The sequence below is a fragment of the Stegodyphus dumicola genome, chromosome 5 (genome assembly GCF_044657685.1).
Source record: "Stegodyphus dumicola isolate Sdum_Otavi_A_Nest chromosome 5, ASM4465768v1".
Lineage (NCBI taxonomy): Eukaryota > Metazoa > Arthropoda > Arachnida > Araneae > Eresidae > Stegodyphus > Stegodyphus dumicola.
The window spans coordinates 51668854-51693793 of record NC_140772.1 but is presented as its reverse complement, the minus strand read 5'-3'; the positions used below and the strand labels follow the sequence as shown (position 1 = coordinate 51693793).

General features: G+C 33.3%; 2 protein-coding genes and 1 pseudogene across 3 annotated transcripts in view; 1 reads left to right on the top strand and 2 right to left on the bottom strand.

Moving 5' to 3' along the window:
* The window catches only part of LOC118195673 (intracellular coagulation inhibitor 1 pseudogene), a 215465-nt pseudogene that overhangs the window by 89345 nt on the left and 101180 nt on the right, over positions 1-24940 (bottom strand). The window lies entirely within an intron of this gene.
* The window catches only part of LOC118195672 (iripin-2-like), a 202379-nt gene that overhangs the window by 76374 nt on the left and 101065 nt on the right, over positions 1-24940 (bottom strand). The gene's annotated exons all lie outside the window — the stretch shown is intronic.
* The window catches only part of LOC118195078 (uncharacterized), a 112350-nt gene continuing 104418 nt past the window's right edge, over positions 17009-24940 (top strand). Inside the window, exon 1 of the mRNA XM_085816650.1 lies at positions 17009-17166. Within this exon, the coding sequence (XP_085672776.1) occupies positions 17076-17166 (91 nt within the window). The 5' untranslated portion in view covers positions 17009-17075. The remainder of the gene's footprint in view (positions 17167-24940) is intronic.

Genomic DNA, 24940 nt, shown 5'->3' with positions numbered 1-24940 from the left:
GTACAGACCATTGCACTATGAAGGCATGCTAAGAAAGCGGGAGAAATACCTTATATACTACCTCCAGTCTCCTTAAGGGAGACTGGGGGTTTTTAGACGATCCAATCGCCAAATCCTGGGTGTGGAGAATCATCATCCACCACTCTTTTAGTTCGGGCGGCACTGTAGAGATGTTAGGTTTATTTACAGAAATACTTTAGATAATACGAGAGCCATCCAGGAAGTAGATTACGTTTCCGTCTGTGTCCGCTAGGGGCGGACACAGACGGAAGCAGGAGTGCTGAAAAATGAGCAACGCCCTCGCCGGGAGTCGAACCACGGACCTCTGGATACGCGCCCAGGGTGCAGACCACTACACTGAGAAGGCATGCTAAGAAGCCGGGAGAAATACCTTATAATTTATGAACGTTTTGCTGTGAATCCCGTATCCATTTCAGAAAAAATAAACTGAAAACGTTTCATGCAGATGGAGTAAATAATACTCTGGGGAGTATTGAAAAGAGGGGAAACATTATACTTGCATGCTTGCAAATATACTGAACCGACCGAGTAATGTTGTATAAAAGCAGATAGGAACCGTAATGAAATAACACATCTCTAACGGATATTCAAATAAAATTCAGTACCGCAAAAGGTATTACAAAAGTATTTGTTTCATTACATTTTAGCAGAAGAGAGGTTATTAATCTCGAAACAGAATTTTGAGTCGGTTCACTATAAATGTCGAATCTTCAAAATGTTGCCTCCAAATATTATCGCCTTGTATTAAAGAAACTAAATAACGAAGAATATACATGAATATATGTAGATTTCTCGCATTATAAAAAAACGACGGTACCTAGAGCTATCAGATTCTGAATAACATAGTTCTCCATTCAAACATGTGCAACTGGAAGCACGAGTTTTGAATTTGTTTCATTATCATTTTATGTTTTGTAAAGCTTTAATGAATATTTGCTTAACAAACCCAACGATTTGAAAGTAAGCAATAGCAACACTACTGAATAAAGTACTTTTATTTCAAGTGCAAAACACTGTCTGTCGGAAATTCTAAAGATATGCTGTTTTTAAATATTTTGTGATTTATCTGTTGAACTGAATTTTGTATGGCGTACGCGATGTTAAATAAATAAAGTTAACTCACAAAACATTAGTAATGAAAAGACAAACACACAAACAAAATGTTTTGTAAGCCATCTGACTAAGAAAAATGAACGGTGAATCTTCGAATTATGGTAACTTGGCGATTTTTTGGCGAAAATTTGGCGACCAACCTGCTACAGCAACCTGCTAGTTTTTTCTTTTTTTTAAAACGCCATTTTGTTTTCACGAAGTAAAGGCATGTTTTTTTTTTTTTTTTACTCAACATTTTTTCCAACAATCTGCTAGCCGAATTACGCTTATGCTAGAACTTTTATGGAACAAAAGTACTTAATCATGACGAAGATTAGGTGCGAAATTGGGAGAAAGTGCAGAATCGCCCACTGCTTCGCGCATTTTTAAGAATTGCATATACGCGGTATCCATGTACACGTCGACCTATTTACACTTAAAAGAAACATCCCAGAATTGCACAAAAATGGCATTGCGCACACTCTTGACTTTATCCATGTACACATCGACCTATTTTCACTTAAAAAGTAAAAAAAAAAATTGACAAAAATCCAATTCTTCTTGTAAAAAGCGCCAAACAAATAAGTGGGCGATTCTTCACTTTAGCAGCGAAATTTTTTCCAAGTGCTTATTAGCTAAAATCACGATCGGAATTTTCCGGAAAATATCACATGGCATGTCTCATGATCTCTCATTTCTCTGAGACAAAATAATCTGTGATTCGAACTGTGTACTTCTCAGATTATTGCTAAAGTCCTACCTAGTAACCTTTATCGCCTTACCAAAATGTCGCCAAACTACCTGTTACCATATTCCAAAGATTAGCCAAATGAACATTGATATGATAAACTGTGAGAATACTGCAAAAAATAGAAAAATGTATGGAAACTTCATCGGGAATTTTAGATACATGCTGCTTTCAAGATGATCGTAATTTTTCTGTGGAATTGTGACGTAAGTGTGAAAGTGATGCTTAATAATAAAGCTACAAGGATAAAAAAAAGGGGTTTAGCGGGAGTGAGTACAAGAGCTAATGATAGGCTGCGAGCTCAACGAGAGTGTAAACAAATCCCTTTGGTTGACCGTTAAAATCTGAAACCTTTAAGATTTCTTTTTCTTATTTTATTTTTAATTTTAATCTGTGATATATTAAAATGCAACTACGGTAATATATACTTTTCTCCTTAGGAGTGCTATACAGTTTAGCTATTTAATAAATGATGTACCTAAGAAGTAACCGAGAATGCATGAATGCGTAATTTCAGTGGTTCTAAATAATTTGAAGAAGTAGATAAAAGTGATACCGAGTGATAAAATTTTGCTTTCTTTCATATCTATACTTTATAAGCAGAAATGATCGCTTTATACGAAGTTGGATCAGTCTGTATATTATAAGAATAAAGCATTTCTTAATGCAGAACTAGAAAATGGCAAATATTTTTGGATCTTCGAATAAGCGGTGCTTCGAATGAGAAAGTAAGCTGTGCCAATAATAGATATTTATATTTTATTGAAAATTTCAATCCCCATGGCATTGTCAACTGAGAGGAAACTGATGAAGTTCTTCTTCATGTCAGCAGTAGCAGGATAGCATGACGAACATGACCTCGACCTCCTTTGGAAGTTAATATAAGACCTGAATGTTTAATAGGCATAAACAGTAATTTCTAGTACAGATCATAATTTTTGAATTTTATAAGGAATTTTTTTTAGTTTTTAATTTAAAAATTTTTTTTGTTTGAATAGTTCTATACAACTAATACAAATTTATCAGAAATAATTTATGCTGTCTATACAAACCCATTAACACTGTTAGATTAGATATATTGTAGAACTTATAAACATATCTTTAAGGTTCCACTACTTATGGCATTGCAGTGGAATTCTGAATGCATTAACAGATGTGATGCATTAACAGGGTTTTGTCTAAAAAAAGATAAAAGCTTATTTAGACTAGAACGACGAAAGAATTACTGTAATAAACTTTCAGTGTAAAAATCAAGAGCGTTTTCTTTTTTAATTCAGTTTTCATTTTACTGAATAGTAAAGATTTACCCGGTTCGATGAGCTCAGGATTTTTATTCTTATATGCTTGTAAATTGTGCATTTTTTTTTTTTTTTTTTGCTTTAAAAGTTATTGAATTATGTTGTTTTTACGTTCCGGTTAAAGTTTTTATGCCTTTCGTTAATCTACATGCAATAATTGTAGAATTATCAACAATTTAAAAATTGTTTAAGCCTAAAGAGGCTGCCATATTTACATTTGAAACTTTTAATAGAATAGTGAGTTAAGTCAGTTTGTGCACCAACTTCAGTAACTTTTTGCCGAGTATGACCAAAAGTAAACTTCAAATTTTTTGCACCGAAAAATCTGTCTTCTTGCCGGATGGCCGCATTGCTTGTTTTAGCGTTGAAACTGTAATTTTAATTGTAAAAATTATTTTGTTAACTGTTTTTAACTGTACTTGCGGTTTTATGTTTTTCTGTATTTTACAATTTTTAATGAAGATGCGTTGAGATTTTATATATATCTCACTTCGCCCTGCCGCGAAGTGAGAACTGAAATAATTGAATGAGAAATATATTTAATGAAACTCGGGGAAATAAGTTCGAATGAAATGTTGCAAAAAATGTGTATAATTTAAGAAGTCATACAAAGAAGTTATGTGATGTCCACATCAGATATTTTTTCATAGGCAATCGATGCAAATCAAATAACTTTATTCACCATAAATCATGTTTTCGGTGTATCGAATGAAAATAGCTATAAAAAAACCAGCAAATTTAGAAATAATCACTGAAGCATGTTGTAAAGCGAGTTGGAGGGTGTACGGTCGAAAATAAGTAATCTCCCGCCTAAATGTGGCCTACATTGGCTACTTTGCCAGTTTTTCTTTAAAAAATCTTCCACGGAGGCATTTCTTACTAAAAAATTAATTTTCCACTATTTTTTTCATGATTCAGTAACTTCTCTTTATCTTCCTTAATTTCTACTTCCAGTTTTCTTTGCGCTAGTGGACAAAGTGGGATAATTCCAGTGAAGTATTTAAATTAAAATAATTATATAAATATTCCCTATAACAAGATAATACAGAAAAGATAGCAAGTCGTCCAGAAATGTTCACTAGAATTTTGAATATTTTTGATGTTTTATTATTTATGTGAAATACCTTACTAATAAGTTGATTTTATATAAAGAAATGCATGTTATAGTTTATTCTGAATACATTTATCTTGCCTCACTGAATTACATTTTGTAGAAGTGTGTAAGTGAGGTAACATTGTGAACTTATTCCAATATAATTTGAAACACCTGATTGAAGTTCTAAGTAATACTGCCATTCTTACGTACTAAACTTTCACAGATGAATACAGCAGAAATTAATCTGAATGAAAGTGCAGAGTTAGCATCACAGAAGAGAATTTCTAAATCTCAGTGGCTAAGGATATTCTACGAGTATATGAGATCTCTTTGCACGCGTCGCGAAAGCGTTTAATTGCCTGCGGGACTCGAGATTTCAAAAGTATTAAACTTTACGAGGAGAAGTTACAACTAAATGGTAAATTACCATTTCGTTGTAATATTCCCAGAGATTTAAGATAAGCTTGAAGTAGTATGTGGATTCGCTGATCTATGTCTTTTATGGGGCAGCTATAGAAACACAAATTGTAGACATTATAAGTTGAGAAATTTTCAATTTCAACCGCTTGTTTAAATTTAATGTGGTACAAATGAATAATGTTAGAACTCACGAGTAAAATAACAAGTGAATATATTTGAGCTAAATTTAATGATTATTTTTTTTGCATAGTCATCTATATCTGGGTAAAGTCAAAGAAAAAATAAACCTAAAACTTCAAATTTAAAAGCTATGCCATAAGTTTAAATAAAAATTTTGATATAGATTTTAATTTTGTTATTTATATAATTTCAGTAATTATTAAATTTTAATTTGAAGAGGTTATTAGGGCTTTAGGAAATAGGAAAAATTTAAGAATTAAAAAGAATGAGTTGTGCCTCGCCCTGCATTTGAACCACGCACACATTATCTACTTGTTGGTTGGATCCGCTCAATGGCGACAGCGCGCCCGAGGAATGTGAAAATTCCTTACATTACGCCTCACTTAAAAAGCGAAATGAGAAGAGGCACAATACCTAATCGACCAAATCCAACGGATGATGAATTATCATTCGCCATATTTTGAACCTCGAATAGACGCCGTTGTTAACCCCTTGCATCACGAGAATATGTAACGAGGGCATGTAAAAGTTCCTTATAAACTCCAATTCCTAATGCACTAAAAGCTATTTTTTAATCCTTTTTAGATATAAGTGTAAACGTAATTTTCACAGCAGCATTTTCATCGCTTATGCTTTGTATTAATTACGAGTGGCTGCTTGCCAAGTTAAAAATCTAAATTTCTTCATTATTAAATAATTAATTAAAAGCCTGTAAGGTCAGTGCGATAGAAATGGTATAAAATCATCTTAATTTTCCGTAGTAATATTATTTTCAATGGCTCAAGCTACAACGGATACTCAAAAATTTTATATATATATATATATGTGATGTACCAGCTTTTGTCGTAACTTAAATTATCAGACGATAAGTTTAAAAAACAAGATCCATTTATTATTATTCAGGAGAAATAGCAGTTACAAAATCAGATATCCGGAGTAAATAAAAAGAATTACTAATAACTTTTTGTATGAAATTTACTGCATCGTGACATTTAAGAAAAAGCCCCCGATATTCTTTTGCGAGTCCTTTTATAGCCTCTGGAAAGGCGGAGCTTCCAAGAAATGACGTCAGCCTCGTAAGCCAATTCAGTTCGCTTTAAATATTTCCAGAACATTCTATAACTGTACGTGTAGAAAAGGCGGAAAAAACAACTTGACTACGGGGCTGTGGATTTAATTCCGCGTACTTTCAAATAAGAGAATGCCGCCATTAAAAATCAAAAGAACATAAAGTTAGAATTTTAAGTGTATTCTTGACTATGGAATTTTATTATTACAAATATATATACAATTCATATATATAATTACAAAACAAATTTTCAAAAAACAAAGTATGATCATGCCTAGTATTTTCGCGCTTTAAGCTGCTGAAAAATTAAACATAAGGTAAGAAATTTAGAACTAATTTTTCGCATATGTTTTCAATTCTTTAAATAGAATTCTCTTTAGTTAAAGTACAAGATTATAATTAGAATTTTCTTTGTTTTTTTTCTTGCTTTGAGGAGGGGCCAGAATTTTCGGGTGAACTATAATAATTAAAATACATTAAAATTGTCCATCGGCTAATTCTGGATGCAAAAAAGCAAGGATTTTTCTGGAAGCGAGATTTCAATCAAATTTTTGATTTCAATGTTCCTCCTCCTGACGCAGTGGCACTGAGGTTAATTGAATTAATCTTTTGTTATGTTCGTGTTCCGGTGCGCCGGAACAGAACAACTCAACCTCACTCTTTCGGTTTTGGAACTATGCCAAAGAACATTTAATTCAGTTGAATAGTCAGACTCAGACGAACGCATTCGCAAGGCAGCTGCTATGCTGTCTATTATTCACTATTTTGTTCTGTTCTCGTACTTATAAGTGTTATATGTTATTTTCTTGTTTATACTTGTATTGTGCAGTTATTTAATATAAGTTTCATGTTTAAAACGAGGACGTGTTGAGTTCCTTCACATTTACATCGCAACATAATATTTTGGAGGCACCGGCGAGATTTCGGTTTCATCAGCACTGCAACACTGCATTCGGTACAGTAATGGATACTACTGGATACTTTTAGCTTCGAACTTCATTTAAAGACCAAGCAAGATAAGTATTTTTTTCTTTTTTTACAAGTTTGACTTTGGTTTTCCTCATTGCACCATTACGTCGTAATGGAAGACAAGGTTAGGATTGCAAAAAATAGTAGAGGTAGCTGCTCTTACCAGAATTTCAAATTTCATTAATGATGATAAGCAGTTATTCGAAAAATACGATTTAATGAATAAACTTCAAAAAATTGAAAGCGTTTATTCTGATTTTGACAAGGCAGACTCAGAACTTCCGCCGGAAAGTTCTGAAATGGAAGAATTTGAGAAAAAATACTATGAAACCAAAGCCAAACTACAACAAGAACTTGAGAAATTAAATGTTACTGTTAATATGCAAGTTACTAATGTTAATGAACGTCAAATGCCAGGTTATAGTACTCCAAATACTGCTAATAATTTTAAATTACCGAGAATAAATATGCAATCCTTCAACGGTAATTACAGAAACTGGATGTCTTTCAAGGACTTATATGTATCATTAGCGCATAACAATGAAAATTTAAGTAACATTCAAAAATTTCAATACCTAAAGGGTTTATTAACTGATGAACCGGCTTCTGTTATTAAACATATTCCCATTTCAGAAAATAGTTATATGGAAGCCTGGGGAAAATTATTATCTAGGTATGATAAAAAAAAACAAATTGTCACATCACTAATAAAAACTTTCATGGAACAATCTTGTGTGATTAATGCAAACTCAATTAATTTGCGAAAAATTGCCGATACATCTGATGAAATTATCAGAGGTTTAAAATCTATTGATCCAAAAGCTAGTGAAAGGGATGTCTGGCTAATTTATATTTTATTACAGAAGGTTGACAACGAAACATGTAAACAATGGTCTGAATTTTCAGCAAAAGTGGAATTTCCTACTTTTGAAATGTTTATTCAATTTATAAATGATAGATGTTCCTCGTTAGAAATTTTCCACGAAAAAGAAAGGGAAAAAACTCAACCTAGTGTTAAAAGATTTTCTGTGAACAAAGGTATCAAATGTATTATGTGTAAATCAGATCATTTTCTGTTCAAATGCCCCAAATTTAAAGCACTAACTGTCAAAGAAAGAAATCAATTTGTCAGGAAAAATAATCTTTGTTTAAATTGTTTTTCTAGTCAGCACAAAAAATCTGAATGTATGTCTCAACATCGTTGTCATTATTGCCAGTTATTGCATCATAGTACTCTGTGTGAAAATCAGTTAAAAAGTTATTCAACATCTGCGTCTCTTTCTGAGACCAGTTTTCAGTCAGAACAGCAAAGAAAGAATCCAACCGCGAATGAAATACCAAACATTGCGTCTACGAATGAAAACAAAAACGGAACTGTAATTCAAAATAATAGCGTTCAAACAACTTTTGGCTTATTGCCAACTGCATATGTAAATGTAATTGATTCGATGGGTCAAAAACGTAATATTAGAATGCTTTGTGATAGTGGTTCCGAATCAACATTATTATCTGAATCTTGTATTAATTTATTGGGATTTAAAAGAAAAAATGCGCGTTTTCCTGTCAAGGGTTTAGCTGAGTCAGAAGTCGCAGTTACAAAAGGTTGTGTTGAAATCGAGTTGATGTCAATCCATGATGCATCAGTGAGAATGCCAATTAAGGCATTTGTATTAGATAAACTAACTGCTGCGCTTCCAAGCCAAAAAATAAATGAGAAAGACTTTTCGCATTTGAAAAATGTAAAGTTAGCTGATCCATATTTTCACATTCCGGATAAGATAGATATTATTCTAGGATCTGACTACTTGTTTTCTATTTTACTTCCTGGACAAATAACTTGTTCTCAAAGTGATTTAATTGCTCAAAACTCAATTTTTGGTTTCCTCATATCCGGAAAACTACCGGAATATCAAACGAAATCAAATTCACTTTCAAACATGCATATTTATGAAATAAATATTGACAGCGAATTGAAAAGGTTTTGGGAGTTAGAAGAAGTACCAAATTCAACTGACACTGCATTCTCGCCTGAAGAACAATTTGTTGAAACACATTTTCGGGAAAATTACTCAATTAATTCAGATGGTCGTTTTGTGGTGAAGTTGCCATTTTTAAAATCTAAATCTGAATTAGGTAATTCAAAACCAGCTGCACTTTCTCGATTATATGCTATAGAACGTAAATTTAAGGAAAACTCGGAATTTGAAAACCAATACAAGGATTTTATGCATGAATATGAAAATTTAGGTCATATGGAATTGGTCACACAAACCTGTTTAAATAGATTTCAGAATGAGCAATATTTCCTTCCCCATCATGCAGTGATCAAGCCGTCTAGTACAACTACTAAATTAAGAGTCGTTTTCGACGCTTCATGTAAAACTTCCAACGGTAAATCATTGAATTCTATCTTGGATGTTGGTCCTAAATTGCAACGAGACATTTTCGAAATTTTACTTAATTTTAGATTTCCGGAAATAGTCTTTTCAGCAGACATAGAGAAAATGTACCGTCAAGTTTTAGTGTCCGATGAGGATCGGAACTACCAACAAATTCTTTGGAGGTTTAATCCTAACGAAGAAATACGCACATACAAGTTAAACACCGTAACATATGGTTTAGCTCCAGCTTCTTTCCTAGCCACTAGATGCATTAAGCAAATTGCACTAGATTATTCACAAAGTAGTGCTGTGTCTCATACTTTACTACACGATGTATACATGGATGATTTGCTATCGGGTTCAAGTACCGATAGTGATGCAATATCACTTTGTAAGGAAATTACCAATATTTTACAAACACACGGTTTCCACCTACGAAAGTGGAATTCTAATTCAAATGCATTTCTTGCTGAATTTCAAGAACATTGTTCAACGGACACTAATTTAGAAATAATTCCTAATGATAAGGAAAGCACGAAAGTCTTAGGATTATTTTGGAATTCTTCAACAGACACATTCATTTTCAAACCCGCCCTTGCACTCACCTCACCGCTGACAAAAAGACACATTTTGTCCCAATCGGCTCGCATTTTCGATCCATTAGGATTAATTTCACCATTTACGGTTGTAATGAAAATTTTTTATCAGAAGCTCTGGCTTACAAAAGGGGACTGGGATTCTCCTATTCCACAAAATCTTGCTGAAGATTTGTTTAAATTTCAGAAATCTTTCAATGCAGTTGAACATTTTACCATTCCTAGAGGTGTCACGCTTATTTCCTCTGACACATTTGAATTGCACGGCTTTTGCGACGCGTCAACACTTGCTTACGCTGCTGCAATATATTGCAAACAAATACACGGAAATGAAATAAAGGTTTCTCTCTTAGTTTCTAAAACTAAAGTCGCACCTATTAAACAAGTATCTGTTCCTAAATTGGAACTATGCAGTGCTCATTTGCTTTCAAATTTATATCGTGCACTCTCAAAAAATATAAGTTTGATGTTTACGCTTGGACTGACTCCAAAGTCGTACTTTCCTGGCTCTCGGCACATCCCCGTAAATGGAAGACTTTTGTTGCAAACCGGACGTCTCAAATAATCGAAGTACTTCCAACAAAATACTGGAGGCATGTCCCTTCTAAAGAGAACCCAGCAGATATCGCTTCGCGTGGTATTGATCCCAAATGTCTTCCTAATTGCAACTTGTGGTGGAATGGCCCAAGTTGGCTTTTTTTGGATTCGTCTCACTGGCCAAAAGAGGAATCCGCTTCCAAAGAAATCGAGGATCTAATTAAAGCTGAACAAAGATCTGATCCTATATTTTCATTTCATAGTGCTACATCAAATGAATTATATAGTGATTTATTTGAAAAATATTCATCATTTTCTAAGATTATACGCATTTTAGCATATTGTTTAAGATTCATCAATAAGTGCAAAACCAATAACAAATGTCAAACACTTATAACTGATTCCTTTTCTCCACTCACTTACACGGAAACTAAAAATGCAGAAATAATCATAATTCGATGGGTTCAGAAAGATTATTTTAATGAAGACCTAAAATGCATTAAAAATCAAAGATCGTTGCCTAAGAAAAGTCAGCTACACCCCCTCCATCCGTTTATAGATGAAAACAGTTTTTTACGGGTGGGAGGGCGTTTACAAAATTCAGAATTGTCTTTTAATCAAAAGCACCCAGTGATTCTACCTACTAAACGCAAGATAAGTGAGCTCATCGTAAAAGAAAAGCATGTGACTTATTTACATGCTGGTGTTTCATTACTGTCCCACATTATCAAACAATCATATTGGATCATAGGTGGAAAAAAGCTCATTAATAAATGTGTTCACAAATGCATCAAATGCTTCAAATTTAAAGCATCCACCGCATCTCACCTTATGGGTAATCTACCTAAGCATCGTGTAACACTCGAGAAGCCTTTCTTCAACTGCGGAGTGGACTATGCCGGTCCTATTTCAATCAAATTCAACAAGGGTCGTGGAGCAAAATGAACAAAGGGTTACATTGCTCTATTTATTTGTCTCGCTACTAAGGCACTACACATCGAGGCAGTGAGCGATTTAACCGCTGATGCATTTTTAGCTGCTTTGCGTCGCTTCAGTGCTAGACGAGGAGCTCCAAGTCACATTTACAGCGACAATGCAACAAACTTCGTTGGGGCTAATCGAAAGCTCAGCGAGATACAACGATTGTGGGTTTCACTTCCTAAGAACGAAGCCGTTGCTCATCATTTAACTCAAGCATCAATAGAATGGCACTTTATACCTCCAGCATCTCCTCATTTCGGAGGAATTTGGGAGGCCGCAATTAAATCAACCAAATATCACTGTAAAAGAGTAATAGGTGAAACGCTACTTACTTTCGAAGAATTGACAACTCTATTGGCTCAGATAGAAGCCATTTTAAATTCTCGTCCGTTATGTAGTGTAAACAATACTGACATTGATTGCATTAATATTCTCACTCCTTCACATTTTCTTACAGGAGACGTGATCCTATCCCCTCCTGAACTACCTCTTACTAGTCCTGCTAATATACGGAATAGGTGGGATCTCCTTCAAAAGATGCGCAAGGACTTCTGCAAATCATGGACCAAAGCATATCTATCCTTTCTTCAAACCAGAAAGAAATGGAAGGACACTCAGCCGAATATGAAAACTGGAGACATCGTCCTGTTACTAGATGATGGTCATATTCCAGGTTCTTGGCCACTAGGACAAGTGGTCGAACTTCATCATGGTGCTGACGGACTAGTTCGTGTGGCCACGGTTAAAACTAAAAGCTCTATTTTTAAAAGAAACATTCATAAATTAGCACCTTTGCCCATATATCAGGACTAATGCCTGATAGGGTGGGAGTATGTTCCGGTGCGCCGGAACAGAACAACTTAACCTCACTCTTTCGGTTTTGGAACTATGCCAAAGAACATTTAATTCAGTTGAATAGTCAGACTCAGACGAACGCATTCGCAAGGCAGCTGCTATGCTGTCTATTATTCATTATTTTGTTCTGTTCTCGTACTTATAAGTGTTATGTTAGTTTCTTGTTTATACTTGTATTGTGCAGTTATTTAATATAAGTTTCATGTTTAAAACGAGGACGTGTTGAGTTCCTTCACATTTACATCGCAACAGTTCGTTTCTCTTTAAATTTCATTGATATTTTTTAATTGGGGTATTTTTTGTTTGAAGAGTTTTGGTTTTAGCATTTTTTAAATTCTTCTTTGCATTTATAAGATTATTTGAAATTTTTTACTTATGAATTTCAATTTTTTATCTTTGTGAAAAATTAGTTATAAGTTTCTTACTTTATGTTTTTACAATTTACTATAACAACTGATATTTCACTTAATTTTGCGGCTTTTCACGTTTAACAGATTTGAAAAGAAAATTTGTTCTAAAGGGCTACTATAAGCTGGAAATGCTGTTAAACAGATCCGCCTCTGCGACTTTACTATCATTAAAATTACAAATACGTTATGAGAAGTGGTATTTGTGCAAAATGTCCAGGGAAATATTCTGGAAGACGGTGGACGCATGAATGAGTTTAACAAGTCAAAACTTTGATAGAAAAGTATCTCCAGAATTGAAAAAAATCTATGAGGCGAGCAGGTCGCGAGATAGGAATTTTAAAATCGTGCATTGCATTTTAAAGCGCTATGGCAAAGTTAATCCATGCTCTTGGTGAAGATAATCCGGTCGGAAAGGTGACGATTTTCAAATCGTACTTGGTAAGATGTGCAAAATGGCCAAGCAAAATTTTGCAAGTGATATTCGTCAAGATGTAGGTTTGGTTTCCTTCCCAGTCCTGACTGGGAGAGGGGTATTAACGAAGTTATATATAAGAATATAAAATACACCAAAGTCCATTTTTAGAGGGAAAAATTTTTGATATGTACTACACTGAACTCAAGGAGATGATTCAAGCCTTTTGGACTGGTTGACCGTTTAAACCACTCCTGATTCTAATTGAAATATTTTTAATATGTTTTAATACTTTTTATTCTTCTTAGTGCATGTTAAAAATTTTATTTGAAATTTTATGTGTTTAAAATTTTCATTTTTTATATTTTTAATCGTTTTTTGTCTTTGTATTCAGGGTTTTTATAAACCAGTGAATAATCTTACATTAGCAACAACTGTTAGAAATAAAAATGATATGGAAGAAAAACCAATGTCAAGAATGTTTTGAACCATGATGTTGCATTTAAAAACAGCCTACGAATTCTCTTTCCGAAAAAAAAAAAGGGGGAAGGAAAAAGTGTAAATTTTGAAAATATGTATAGATTTGTTAGGAAGATGATATCTGCGTATCTACTATCATATATTATACTTCGAAAAAAACTATTGGTTCAGAATTAAAATATATCCAAATTTCACATTCCTTTCTTTTATCTATCTTTTAGTAATGATTAAGAGTATAGGTTAACATTTTATTTGTTTTACTATTTCAGAAAACATTTATTTCATAATTTATTTCAGAAAACAAAAATTTATTTCAGAAAACAAAAATCCTGTACCGTATATTCCGCAGTATAAGGCTCACCGATGTATAATGCGCACCTATAATTTCAAAATATATTTTTTAATTTTTTAGTATATTTGATATATACCGGTCATTCTTTTCTTTTACGAGGAAATCTGAAAAATACATGTGTGGTGCTTTTGTCTTCTGAAGTCATTCCTTCGAAGAATGGTATATTATATTGACAAACGATGCAAATAGGGTGGGTTGTATTCGATGCAAGAGTGAATAAGAATGTTATTCTAGGGTTTCAAGAAAAGGGGAACATAAACTGGGGAAGAATGCATTTCCGACTCGAATGAATTCGCAGAATTAGGAGTCAATTCTCTTTCTCTTGTCAACTGAAACTGTGAGTTTGAAGTGAACATCGAAAGCTTTAGTAAGCCCCATTTGCTTTAGATGAAATACATCTAGTGCTCTCTTGGCAGGAGCCATAATTACTACTAAAATAGTCTCTACATATAATAAAAGAAAGAGTCTGCCTGTGTGTGTGTGTCTTTCGTTTGCGTTGCGCGTAAGCTAATAGACCCACGGCTACGAAATTTGGTACATAGGTGCATCTAAACAAAAGCCAGTGCACCTCGAAGCGATTTTTTCGGTATTCGAATTAGAATTTTTTTTATTTTATGTTTTGTGACGAACTCGCGTCATTTTGCGACATAATGGGCTATAGGAAAGTAAGATTTAAATCTACACACTCCATTTTCACATCGTCATGAAACGTAGGCACTTAGCTATTTTACGAACTTAAAATAAATTTCGTGTTTCAATAAATCGATTCAATACGAATTTATTTAACAAAGGGAGCTTAACACCTTTTCAACGGGATTTTTTTCTAAAAAAATTTATTTTTAAAAATGTGCAGTTTATTTTTCTTTGATTTTTGGACACGTTAAACTTTCATCCTTGCGACTGCTTTTACAAAAAGAATTTTGGAAAAATGATAATATTTTGTATTTTTTAAAAAATTTTTAAATGAAGCTTCCGAGTACACTTCTCACATCTCCCATCTTTAAAAATGTGATTTTGGCAACAATTTCCCTGTCTTATTGTTGTTGATAGATTTTTGATGAAATCGCATCATTTTGAATAATTTCATTCTTTTAGATAGGGCCCACCAGCGGCCGAGCGGTAAAGTCGCTGAACACTGGTAGTTCGGTCCGAGGTTCGAATCCCGCGAACGGGCTGACTGCATGGGCGTTTTCGTGGTTTTCCCCATGTGTAACGTGTATACGAGCCAGTTTCCCTTAGAAAGTCCTCCACGAAGGCATCCCTCCTCTTAGGCAGATAGCCCTCGAGGCTTTGCCATACTCACACACACACACACACATTCTTTTAGATATATGCGTTTGCTACCACTTTTACATCTGGCGTATAAAGCGCACCTGTAAATTTCAAATTAAAAGTGCTCTTTATTTTCCGGAATATACAGTAATTGAAATATCATGGAAGACTGATTTGTTTTATTTGACTTTTTAAATTATTCTTTTGGACACATGTAGCTAAATAAACGTTATCAGACGTATAAAGATTATCGATGTGCATGTTGACCCCCGGATCTCCAGAGATAATAACCACATGGGTTAAAATTAGTTATGTATAACTGCCGGAAACCCACAATAATCAAAGGATCAATTGCTAGGATAGAAACTGGAAAAAAAATCTGCCATGGAAGTTCACATTCGGGTAAAACAATTGTTCTATATATAACTATTTGTTGCATATTATCTTGCCGCATTTTAAGACTTTATATCTACGAATGAGATCTTTAAATGATGTTACTCGAAGCCCTTGGGTCCAATGTTAAGTCTTGTTAGCGTTCCGCAAGTCAAAATCAAAATTTGAAAGAAATTTTCAATATATATGAATAGAAAAAGTAAACTTTTGAAATAATTATTTAAAAACATTATTATATCTGTTGTTATTGTCATCTAAATTAGATATATTTTATGAATCATTACCATGAAATAATTAAAGGCGAGAAAAGTTCTAAATTTTCTCAAATCCTTCATGCCAGAGTAAGAATCAATACTCTGGCATGAAGGCCATGAGTAAGAATCAATACTCTGGCATGAAGGATTGGAATACTTATCATTAAAAACTTTAAATCAAGCCAAAATTTAGCAACATGATTCACTGAAACACAAATTTAACGATTTTGACAATTTTGGTCGACAATTTTGGAGACTCCTCATCTGTCTTGTGCAACATTTTTCAAAAATAACTGAATGTGTTGCTAAGGTTGTTCGTTAAAAAACAGAAATTCCCAAATTAGAGGGTAGAAAATATGAAGTTTGATTTACGACAGCAACATCAAAAAATGTCGTTCATATACATTAAGACAATAACACCATTTTGTATTATTATTTAATTTTGCTTTTAATAAAATATATAAAAGGATTTTTACGTTTAAAGGTAATATTCCCTTTTCTATAACGATCATACAAATTTTCTGCTTCTTTCTCCATATAAAAGTCCACCATTGATATATTTTAAATGCTTGCAGGATTTATAGGACTCAGAATTTTCAGGATTTGTTCAGGATTTTTACTAGGTTTCAGGGTTTAAAAAGTCTGATAAAAGTAAAAGGTCAGGGATAAAAAGTCCGATAAAATTCTGAATTTTGATAATTCTGAATCCTGAAAAAATATCCTGATAAATTTTCAGGCTTTTAAATTTAAATTTCAAGATTTTCAGGATTTCAGGGCTTTCAGAATTTCTTGGAACAAGCAGCAAATTTTAATGATTTAACCCACGGTTGATTTCAAAAATATTTTAAGATATTAAAAACTTAGTTTTCAGTCTTTATTTATCCTCACCCTTAATTATACTTTCAAACAAACTACTACAGATTTATTTAACTGACGTTCGAATACAATTTTTTTACGGTAATCACCATGTTTTCTTAGGTCATTCTTTGAGAAAAAAGTAAAGAAAAGAAGCACTTTTAATGGTCTCACTAAGTATTCTTTCCGTTACATTCAATCAGAGGAGAAATTAAGCGAGAGACTCCTTTTAAAACGGGAAAATTAAATGCTGTATTCACTTCGTTTTTCCGTTATGTATCACAGCGCTATGATCAATACTCTCATTTCCTTTGTGGCGTTTGGCGACGGAACTTGGCGGAGAGACAGGATTTGAGCGCCAACCTGCGTTTGTTGTTTTTCGGGTCCACTCAGCCACTGCAGAGATGCCTGGAGGAGGAGGACGGTTAATGGACAGGTGGAGGATATTATCCTCAAGGACATCAGTCGGATTTTTCTTCCTGTTCCTTTTTCGAGGTAAGTCCCTCTGACATTTTACTCTGGTCTCGCCGAGGCAGTTATCCAGGGAATTACCTAGAATGACCTTGCTTCCCCCGCTGAAGTAGAGTATCCCCAGATTTCGATCTTGTCCATTAGTGAATCCTTTTACTACTATTTATTTATTTATTTATTTTTGCATTATTTATTGCTAAAATATCTCTAATGATATTAAATCATTTTAAGTTATTAAATTATCTTAAGTTTAAATGATAATCCAAACACGTGATTTAAGTTATGCTTTTATTTATATTGTGTTTATTTGCCATTAAAAAAACAAAGGGTAACACTTTTATTTGTAAACAAATGCTTACGTCTATGAGCATTATTTCCTGCCTGCTCATCACATTGTAAAAAATTAATTATTCTGAAGTATCCCATTTCTTAAAAAATGCTAGATTTTGGTATTTCGTAGCTCAAAAAGAATATTAAATTTCATTCTACTTTAATTTTGAGTTATCACTGATGGTCCCTCATATCACATGCAGTGCATACTTATTACCAAATGTAATCAAACACGTGAACATATGAAAACAAATAACTAGTTAAAAATTGTAATTTCTAGAGTAAAAAATCGTTGACTTTTATCGATCTTTTTAAATATTTGAACATTTAAAGTTCAAATATTTGATTTTTAAATTTGGGTAAAATGTAAACTCAAACTACTGCTCTGTGCATTTCTCTTTGATTTTGTAGGGATCATTCTCCATCAAACAGCAAAATGTATTTGCCTGTACAGCATATAAAGTTTAAAGTATGATGTGTACGTAGGAGTTGAAAGGAATTGTAAGAAAGCAATATATAAACTGAGTTAAAAAAGATTAAGGGTTTATATAGATAAGTTGGATCACATTGGAATATTTTTAGGAGCTTGAAATTAACTGTTGTTTTTGCTAATTTATATAATTATAATTAATGCTAGAATTCAGAATAGCTGAAGCGATTATTAGAGGCTTGTTAAAAATTTATAAATATTTTCCCCATTATGCAATGATATACTTACAATCCCTTTATGATTAATAAAAAAATTTAAGATCTATGATTTAAGTTTTAACACATGTTAATTCCGGATGTTGAAAAAAAATATGGTTTCAGACTAATTAATTTCTTTGACTTCTTCAAAAAGATTTTAATAACATCAATAATTATTAACCGTATTATAATGAAGAAGTTAAAATTTTTAATAATAAACGTAATAATCAAAGTTCTGACACAGTAAAAAATAAAATATTTGAATACTTAATAAGGTTATTTTGAGTAAATTAATTCGTTAAAAAACGTGATTTTTTTTCAGTTTAATCTAAAACAGCTCTCAGGATAAAGAATTATATCTGCTTTTATTACAGAAGCATAAGTTATTTTGCTTGTATTGAGATAAAATTATGAATATTTAAAAATACTACACATGATCTTCAGTTTATTACAGATTTATACGAAGGATATCTAAGTTAAGTTCTTGGATGATGTTGATCATTAGATTGGAAAATTTGACTTAGATTATGCATAGAATTTCTCTTATTATAGCATGGGTGAAGAGCGGGTGTCCCCATTCTTCGTCAACAGTACTGAACTGTATGTAATTCAATCACCGGAAATCGTTATTTATGTATAGTTTCCATGATGAATCCTTAAAATACAAACATTTCATATCAGTTGCGTTGTAGATTCAAAGATTAGTAAAATATTTCTCTGCAATTTTAATGATAAACGAAATTCTATGCTCCCTCCACTATTTTGACTAATATATACGAGAGTTTTATTTCTTTAATTTAAACTCAAATGTGTAAAACAGTGAAATGCAATATATCCAGATTTGGCTTCGTTTTGTCAAGTTGTAGAGACATTAGGAATTTTTTGGAGGGAGGAGAGATGAAAAAGGAGCAACAGCCTTCGCCGGGAATCGAACCACGGACCTCTGGAATACAGACCCAGAGTGCAGAACCACTACACCACGAATGCACGCTAGCAAAGTGGGATAAATACCTTATAAAGTGGGTTTGGCTTCAGATAGCCAGCCGTTTAGTGACCGAGTGGTTAAGACCACTAAATACTTAGTTCAACCGGGGTTCCAATTCTGGAAGACAGGCTGTATGCATGGGCGTTATCGCGGTGTTTCCCATGCGTACGGATACACAAGCATGGTTTGCCTTAGAAAATCCTCCATGAAGGCTTCCTTTCAAACTTTATAGCAGTGCTACCCTATAAAAATAAAAAATGACCTAAATCAGATCGTCGACCCTTAGTTATATACCCTTTTAATTTTTATTCAACTTGCGACACTATTATACGGGTCGCTACCCATAATTTGAATACCATTACTTTTAGGCAGATAGCTTTAGTATGCTTTGTGATAACCTAAATAAACAAACAGATTTTATCCAACCATATAAATAACAAGGGGATTTAAAGTCAGAAATACATTTACAATAATTTACTAATTAAAAATTGAAATGCATTGCTTGAAAGTCAATGCTTAACGCATAGCCTGAAAAATACAGAAACATGCGTAGTTGACATCTAAATTATTTTTGTTTCTGCTCTTTCAAACGCCCATTGTATTGCATTATCGTCAACAGCCTCTTTCCAATAAGCGTAAGACAAGCGCTCATTGGACGAAAGCTAGAAATTTCCATCATCTGATGAAGCTTATGAAAGTGAACTTATTCTCCAAATGATCATTCAGTTGGAGAAATCACATGAAATGATTACAATGCATTGCTTTCATAACAAACTCCACTAAATTAAATGCATATTTATGATATATGAATGATACAAATGACATATGGATTGACGCTAGTAAATTAAAAACATTGAAACGCCAGCCAAAAAATAAAAGCATCGAAGACCTGAGTGAATAAAAAAAAAGTTTCGTTACATCCCAAATAAATTTTTTACCAAGCTTACAGACAAACATTTCAACGAAATTTGGGAATAGACCACTGGCTGATATTGATAACATTCTAGACTTTTTGAAAACGAAAACCTTTTACTGGATATTATGAAGTTATTTTAGTTTCATTCTTTATAAGTTACATGCTTTTGTAAATATTCATGTATATAAAATAGAGTAGAGTAGGAAATAAAAAAATCTGCCGACCTCAAATCAAACAACACCTGAAATCGGCGCTGCCTCTCTGACATCAAACAATAAAATTCGTAGTTAATATCATCACAAAACCGAAGACTACTTGAATTAAAAAATTCTTTTTTTAAATCTACCTTCGTAAATACAGCGTAATTTATGAACTTACATTAAATGATATCTTTTGTTTTGTGGTGTTCTCCACGTCATCATTATCATTAAAATCTGCTTGCATTGGATTTAAAATACTGTCACTGACGTCATCATTGTTATTTAACGATACATTGTTTATAGATTTAATTACATTCTGCTGCAACAGAATGTGACACTGGTGAATTTTCTGTATCTAAGATCTAATAAAGATTAAAGCATTGGTTTTTTTAATCAAAGAAATAATGAAAAATAGTCTTTTAGAAGATGTTATTATGAATTAGATTATAAATTTGCTTAAAAGATGATTATTAAATAACGCTGAATTTAAAACATTCAATAATACTATCATTATTGTTAATATCATCATTGCTATTATACTAAATTAAAAACATTATGAATGATGTTATATTTTGCTACCAAATTCCATCAAATGTTTTTATGATTATGAGTACCTTTATTCCTAGAAGAAAAAAATGATGTTTTGGACAAATTAAAAATTGGACAGAAATTTAATTGGTGCTGTGAGTAGTTAGGCACAACAGGAGATTTTAAAGTAGGCCGTGCGAGCCGGCTTTGCGATATCGATATCCGTAATTATTAGACAATTTTTAATGGATAAGAAGACTTTATATATTGAAAATGTGTTGGTGAGATAAGAAAATGTAAATTAATCTGTTTTTGCACATTTAAATTCACATAAAATAGTGCACACACTTTCGGTCATTTCCGAACAGCTAAAGATTCCTGCTGCTGCTTATTTCTTCCTATTTTATCCTCTTGAATTGTGGAAACAAATTAAAGAGTTTTTTTTTTTTTCAGGGGATAAGGCTGACTATACACTTATTTTGTATCTAATTTGATAAGGAGACTCTAGTTTCAGGAAGAAAGAAGTGCACAATTAGCGGAGGAATAAAGACCGCTGAATACTAGTATCCCATCTTGAATTCAGCTCCAACTGATTGTTTGGACTCTTTGTGATTTTTTTCACATGAACTACGAGAATATTAGCTGTTAAAATATTCTTTAAGAATTATAATTATTGCAATTTGTCTTATAACGGTAGAGTGAATTTGTTTTCAGTATGCATTTTTTGTTAATGTTACACAACATTTTTGAATTCGTTCATAAACAATATAATTTCACCTCTTCCATCTAAAGTATAAAAATTTTGGTTTGTACTAACGGTCAAGAGTTTATAAGGTATTTCTCCCGTCGTCTTAGTGTGCCTTCGTGGTGTAGTGTTCTGTACACTCGGCGCGTATTCCAGTGGTCCGTAGTTCCATTCCCGGCGAGGGCGTTGCTCCTTTTTCATTACTCCTTCTTCAAATTAACCTAATGTTTCTACAGTGGCGCCCGAAGTAGAAAAGGTGGTGGATGACGATTCTCCACCACAAGGATTTGGTGATTGGGTCCCCTAAAACCCCAGTCGTCCTTTAACAGGAGGGAGTATATAAGGTATTTCTCCCGCCTTCTTAGCATGCCTTCTTGGTGTAGTGCTCAACACGTTCGACGAGTATTCGAGAGGCCCAGAGTTCGATTCCCGGCGAAGGCGTTGCTCATTTTTCCTCACTCCTGCTACAAATTAACCTAAAGTCTCTACAAGTTTAGCTTAAAACTATTGATTCTTCAGTGATTCTTTGCACAAAAATTAATGAAGAAGGCATAGGTATATAAAAATTAAGTTTATTACACTGAAATTTTCATCTGTGCAAATAATTTATTTATTAATGGCACAATATATGACAATGAATTTCCCATTCAAAGATTTGAATTAATTTAAAGGCATTTCTGAACACTAAAAAAGTTTAAAATGCATTTCGTTAATTGTGAAAAATTTAGGAGTCTTATATTACTTAGATCAGAGAGTCACGAAAAATTCTTTGTGATAAAATTAAATAAATAAATAAAATGTGAAGCTATTCTTTAAGTATTAAATTGTAGTTTTCATATTTAAAAAAATAATTTTTATATATGCTCGTGAAAACTTTTCTTATGAATACTCAAAGATTTTTGTGATTTTAAGAATGAAAATTTTAAAATCACAGAAATAAGCATCGGTTCCGATCAAAGAACAAATGTCTCCTATTAAAAATTGAAAGAGTAATACTTTTAAACATCAGAAATCTGGGAACAAAAATAAATAAATAAAAATAAGAAAAGGACTCGGTAAGCCAACAATTCAAATTAAATTACTCTCTGTTTCTGTGACGCACAATCTTAGAAGAAGATCAGATTTTGAAAAATTATGTTTGAATTTCAAAAGGCATGTCCATCTTTCGCAATGAGAAAGCATTACGCAAAAGTTTATCGTTAACTATAAAAAAAGAGAAAACTGAAAAAGTAAATAATATGCAGGAGTTTAACACCATATATTGAGCAAAACTGGAAGGGGAGGAAAAACAGAGCTCCCCTTAAATATATACCATTTCTTTAAACGCCAGTCTATTTGACTAACTTTAAAATTTAGAGTAGCAGGCTTCTCAGATCCCATTGTTAGATTGTCGGAGATTGTCCTATTCTTGGATCGTACCATTATCAGAGAAGTTCAATTTCATATATAAACTCGTAAAGATTCAGAATACCTGAGAACGAAGCTATTTCCTAACAGTAGCTTCGTGACAGGCGTTCAACTCACACACTCGTGCTGCCATTTAAGCATTCTGAATCTCCTTCCACGCAGTTAAAAGCAACAAAAACTCAAATTTACGTAAATTTGTTTCGGCTGATAGGGCTTGGTAGTCGTCTAGGACTACAATGCCCGAGCCTAGGGTCCTCAAAGCATGCTATAATTACTCTTAATTTGTTTTCCTCTTGTAAAACAGTGTAAAGCACTGTGGGTCCCTAAAAAAATGTTTTCCCTAGGACTCCTAACTGTATTAATCAGACTTTTCACAAGGGCTTCTTTTTCAAGGAAAGGGACTTTTCTTTAAAAAATGGAGACTTTCTGAAAACAAAACTGTTTCGTATTCATATTATACAATAGGGCAATTACAAAAACGGCCAAGAAACCAGCCTCTTCGTCAGGATCCTCGACATTATATAGCGTTTCACAAAAGGTCATGTCCAGCCGGTACATATGGTTGTGTCAGATCATGAGGAATCAGAATTACATTTCAACAGGGGGTCGGAAACGCTACCGTAATCTGCTAGAGGGCTGCGTTATTAGTGGATACACCCGCAACCAGCACGCCTCAACACGTGGTTCTAGCATGATGGGACTCCCTCACATTTCCACAGGAATATACGTCAGTTGTGACTTGACCTTTTGTGACTTGACATACCCAGACTGGCAGAGGCGGCCTTGTACCGTGGCCATTTCTATCCCCGGAGTTAACCCCCTTGGATTTCTACGTTTGGGAATACCTAAAAGTGTACAAAACACCCGTTCCATCGGACATGGACTTCATGGTACTTATCACTGAAGCGGCGGCACGCTCCCGGGAGACTCCTGGGCAATTCGAACGAGTTTGCGATTCCCGAGGCGCCGATGTGAAGTATGCGTCGCAGCTGATGCAGCCAAGTTTGAGCACATTTTTCATTTGTATTTGGTACTTTTTTTAAAATAAAGTTGTTTTACACCGTTTGTTATCTTTTCTTTGTGTGACGGTCATGATGCGAGTTCACTGTCACGATCGTGTTTCCGACCCCCTGCTCTTATGCATTTCTGATTCCTCATGACCTAACACAGCCAAATGTGCCGTTTAGGCATAACCTTTTGTGACACCCTATATGTATACTATCCCGCATCATAGCTCAAGAGAAAAAGAAAGGTTCTCGTGATTAAGTGAAATAAGACTTTTCTTCCACTGTTCATCGTCCATATTCTTTTTTTTTTTTTTTTTTTTTTAATTTTTAAATTTTCATGAAGTTTTTTTTTTTTTTTTTTTTTTAATTATACAAAGTTACCCGGATTTCCGGATTTTTATTTTGTATTGTTTTATGATAAACTAAGGATTTATTTATTTAAATTAAAACTAGTGAAAACTGGAAGTGGAATAACAGGAAGCTAGCTTGCGCAATGCATTATTATCCGATATTTTGCTAATTCTACCATAAGTATTTTTCGTTTTTTTTAAAATTATTATATGAGTTCAGTAATTACGCTTTCTTAAAAGATAATATAGTCTTCATAAAAGAAATACGAGCTTATGCTAGAAATTCGAAATCAAGTATATGATGAACAATAGATATATTTTTCGTTGTGTATGATAATCTTACATATGATGTTAAGAATTACATGTCTTCGGCTCGTCTATTTTTTTGTTTACTTACTGTCCTTTTCAAACAGTTCCATTGTTGCCGTAGAAGATCAGATTTCAAATTTCCTACCTCCCACGTGGAAGTTTTTGCTTTGCAGGTTGTAACCCTATCCCCTTTGAAGTAGTCCTGGCTGATGTAATGAGTACAGTAGAGTTTTGAAACAGGTGGGACGGGGGCTGGAATCAGAAGGACCACATGCTAAAAATATAATGATTTGAAAAGTAAAAATTGTCTACATTATAACACTGTTTCAGATTT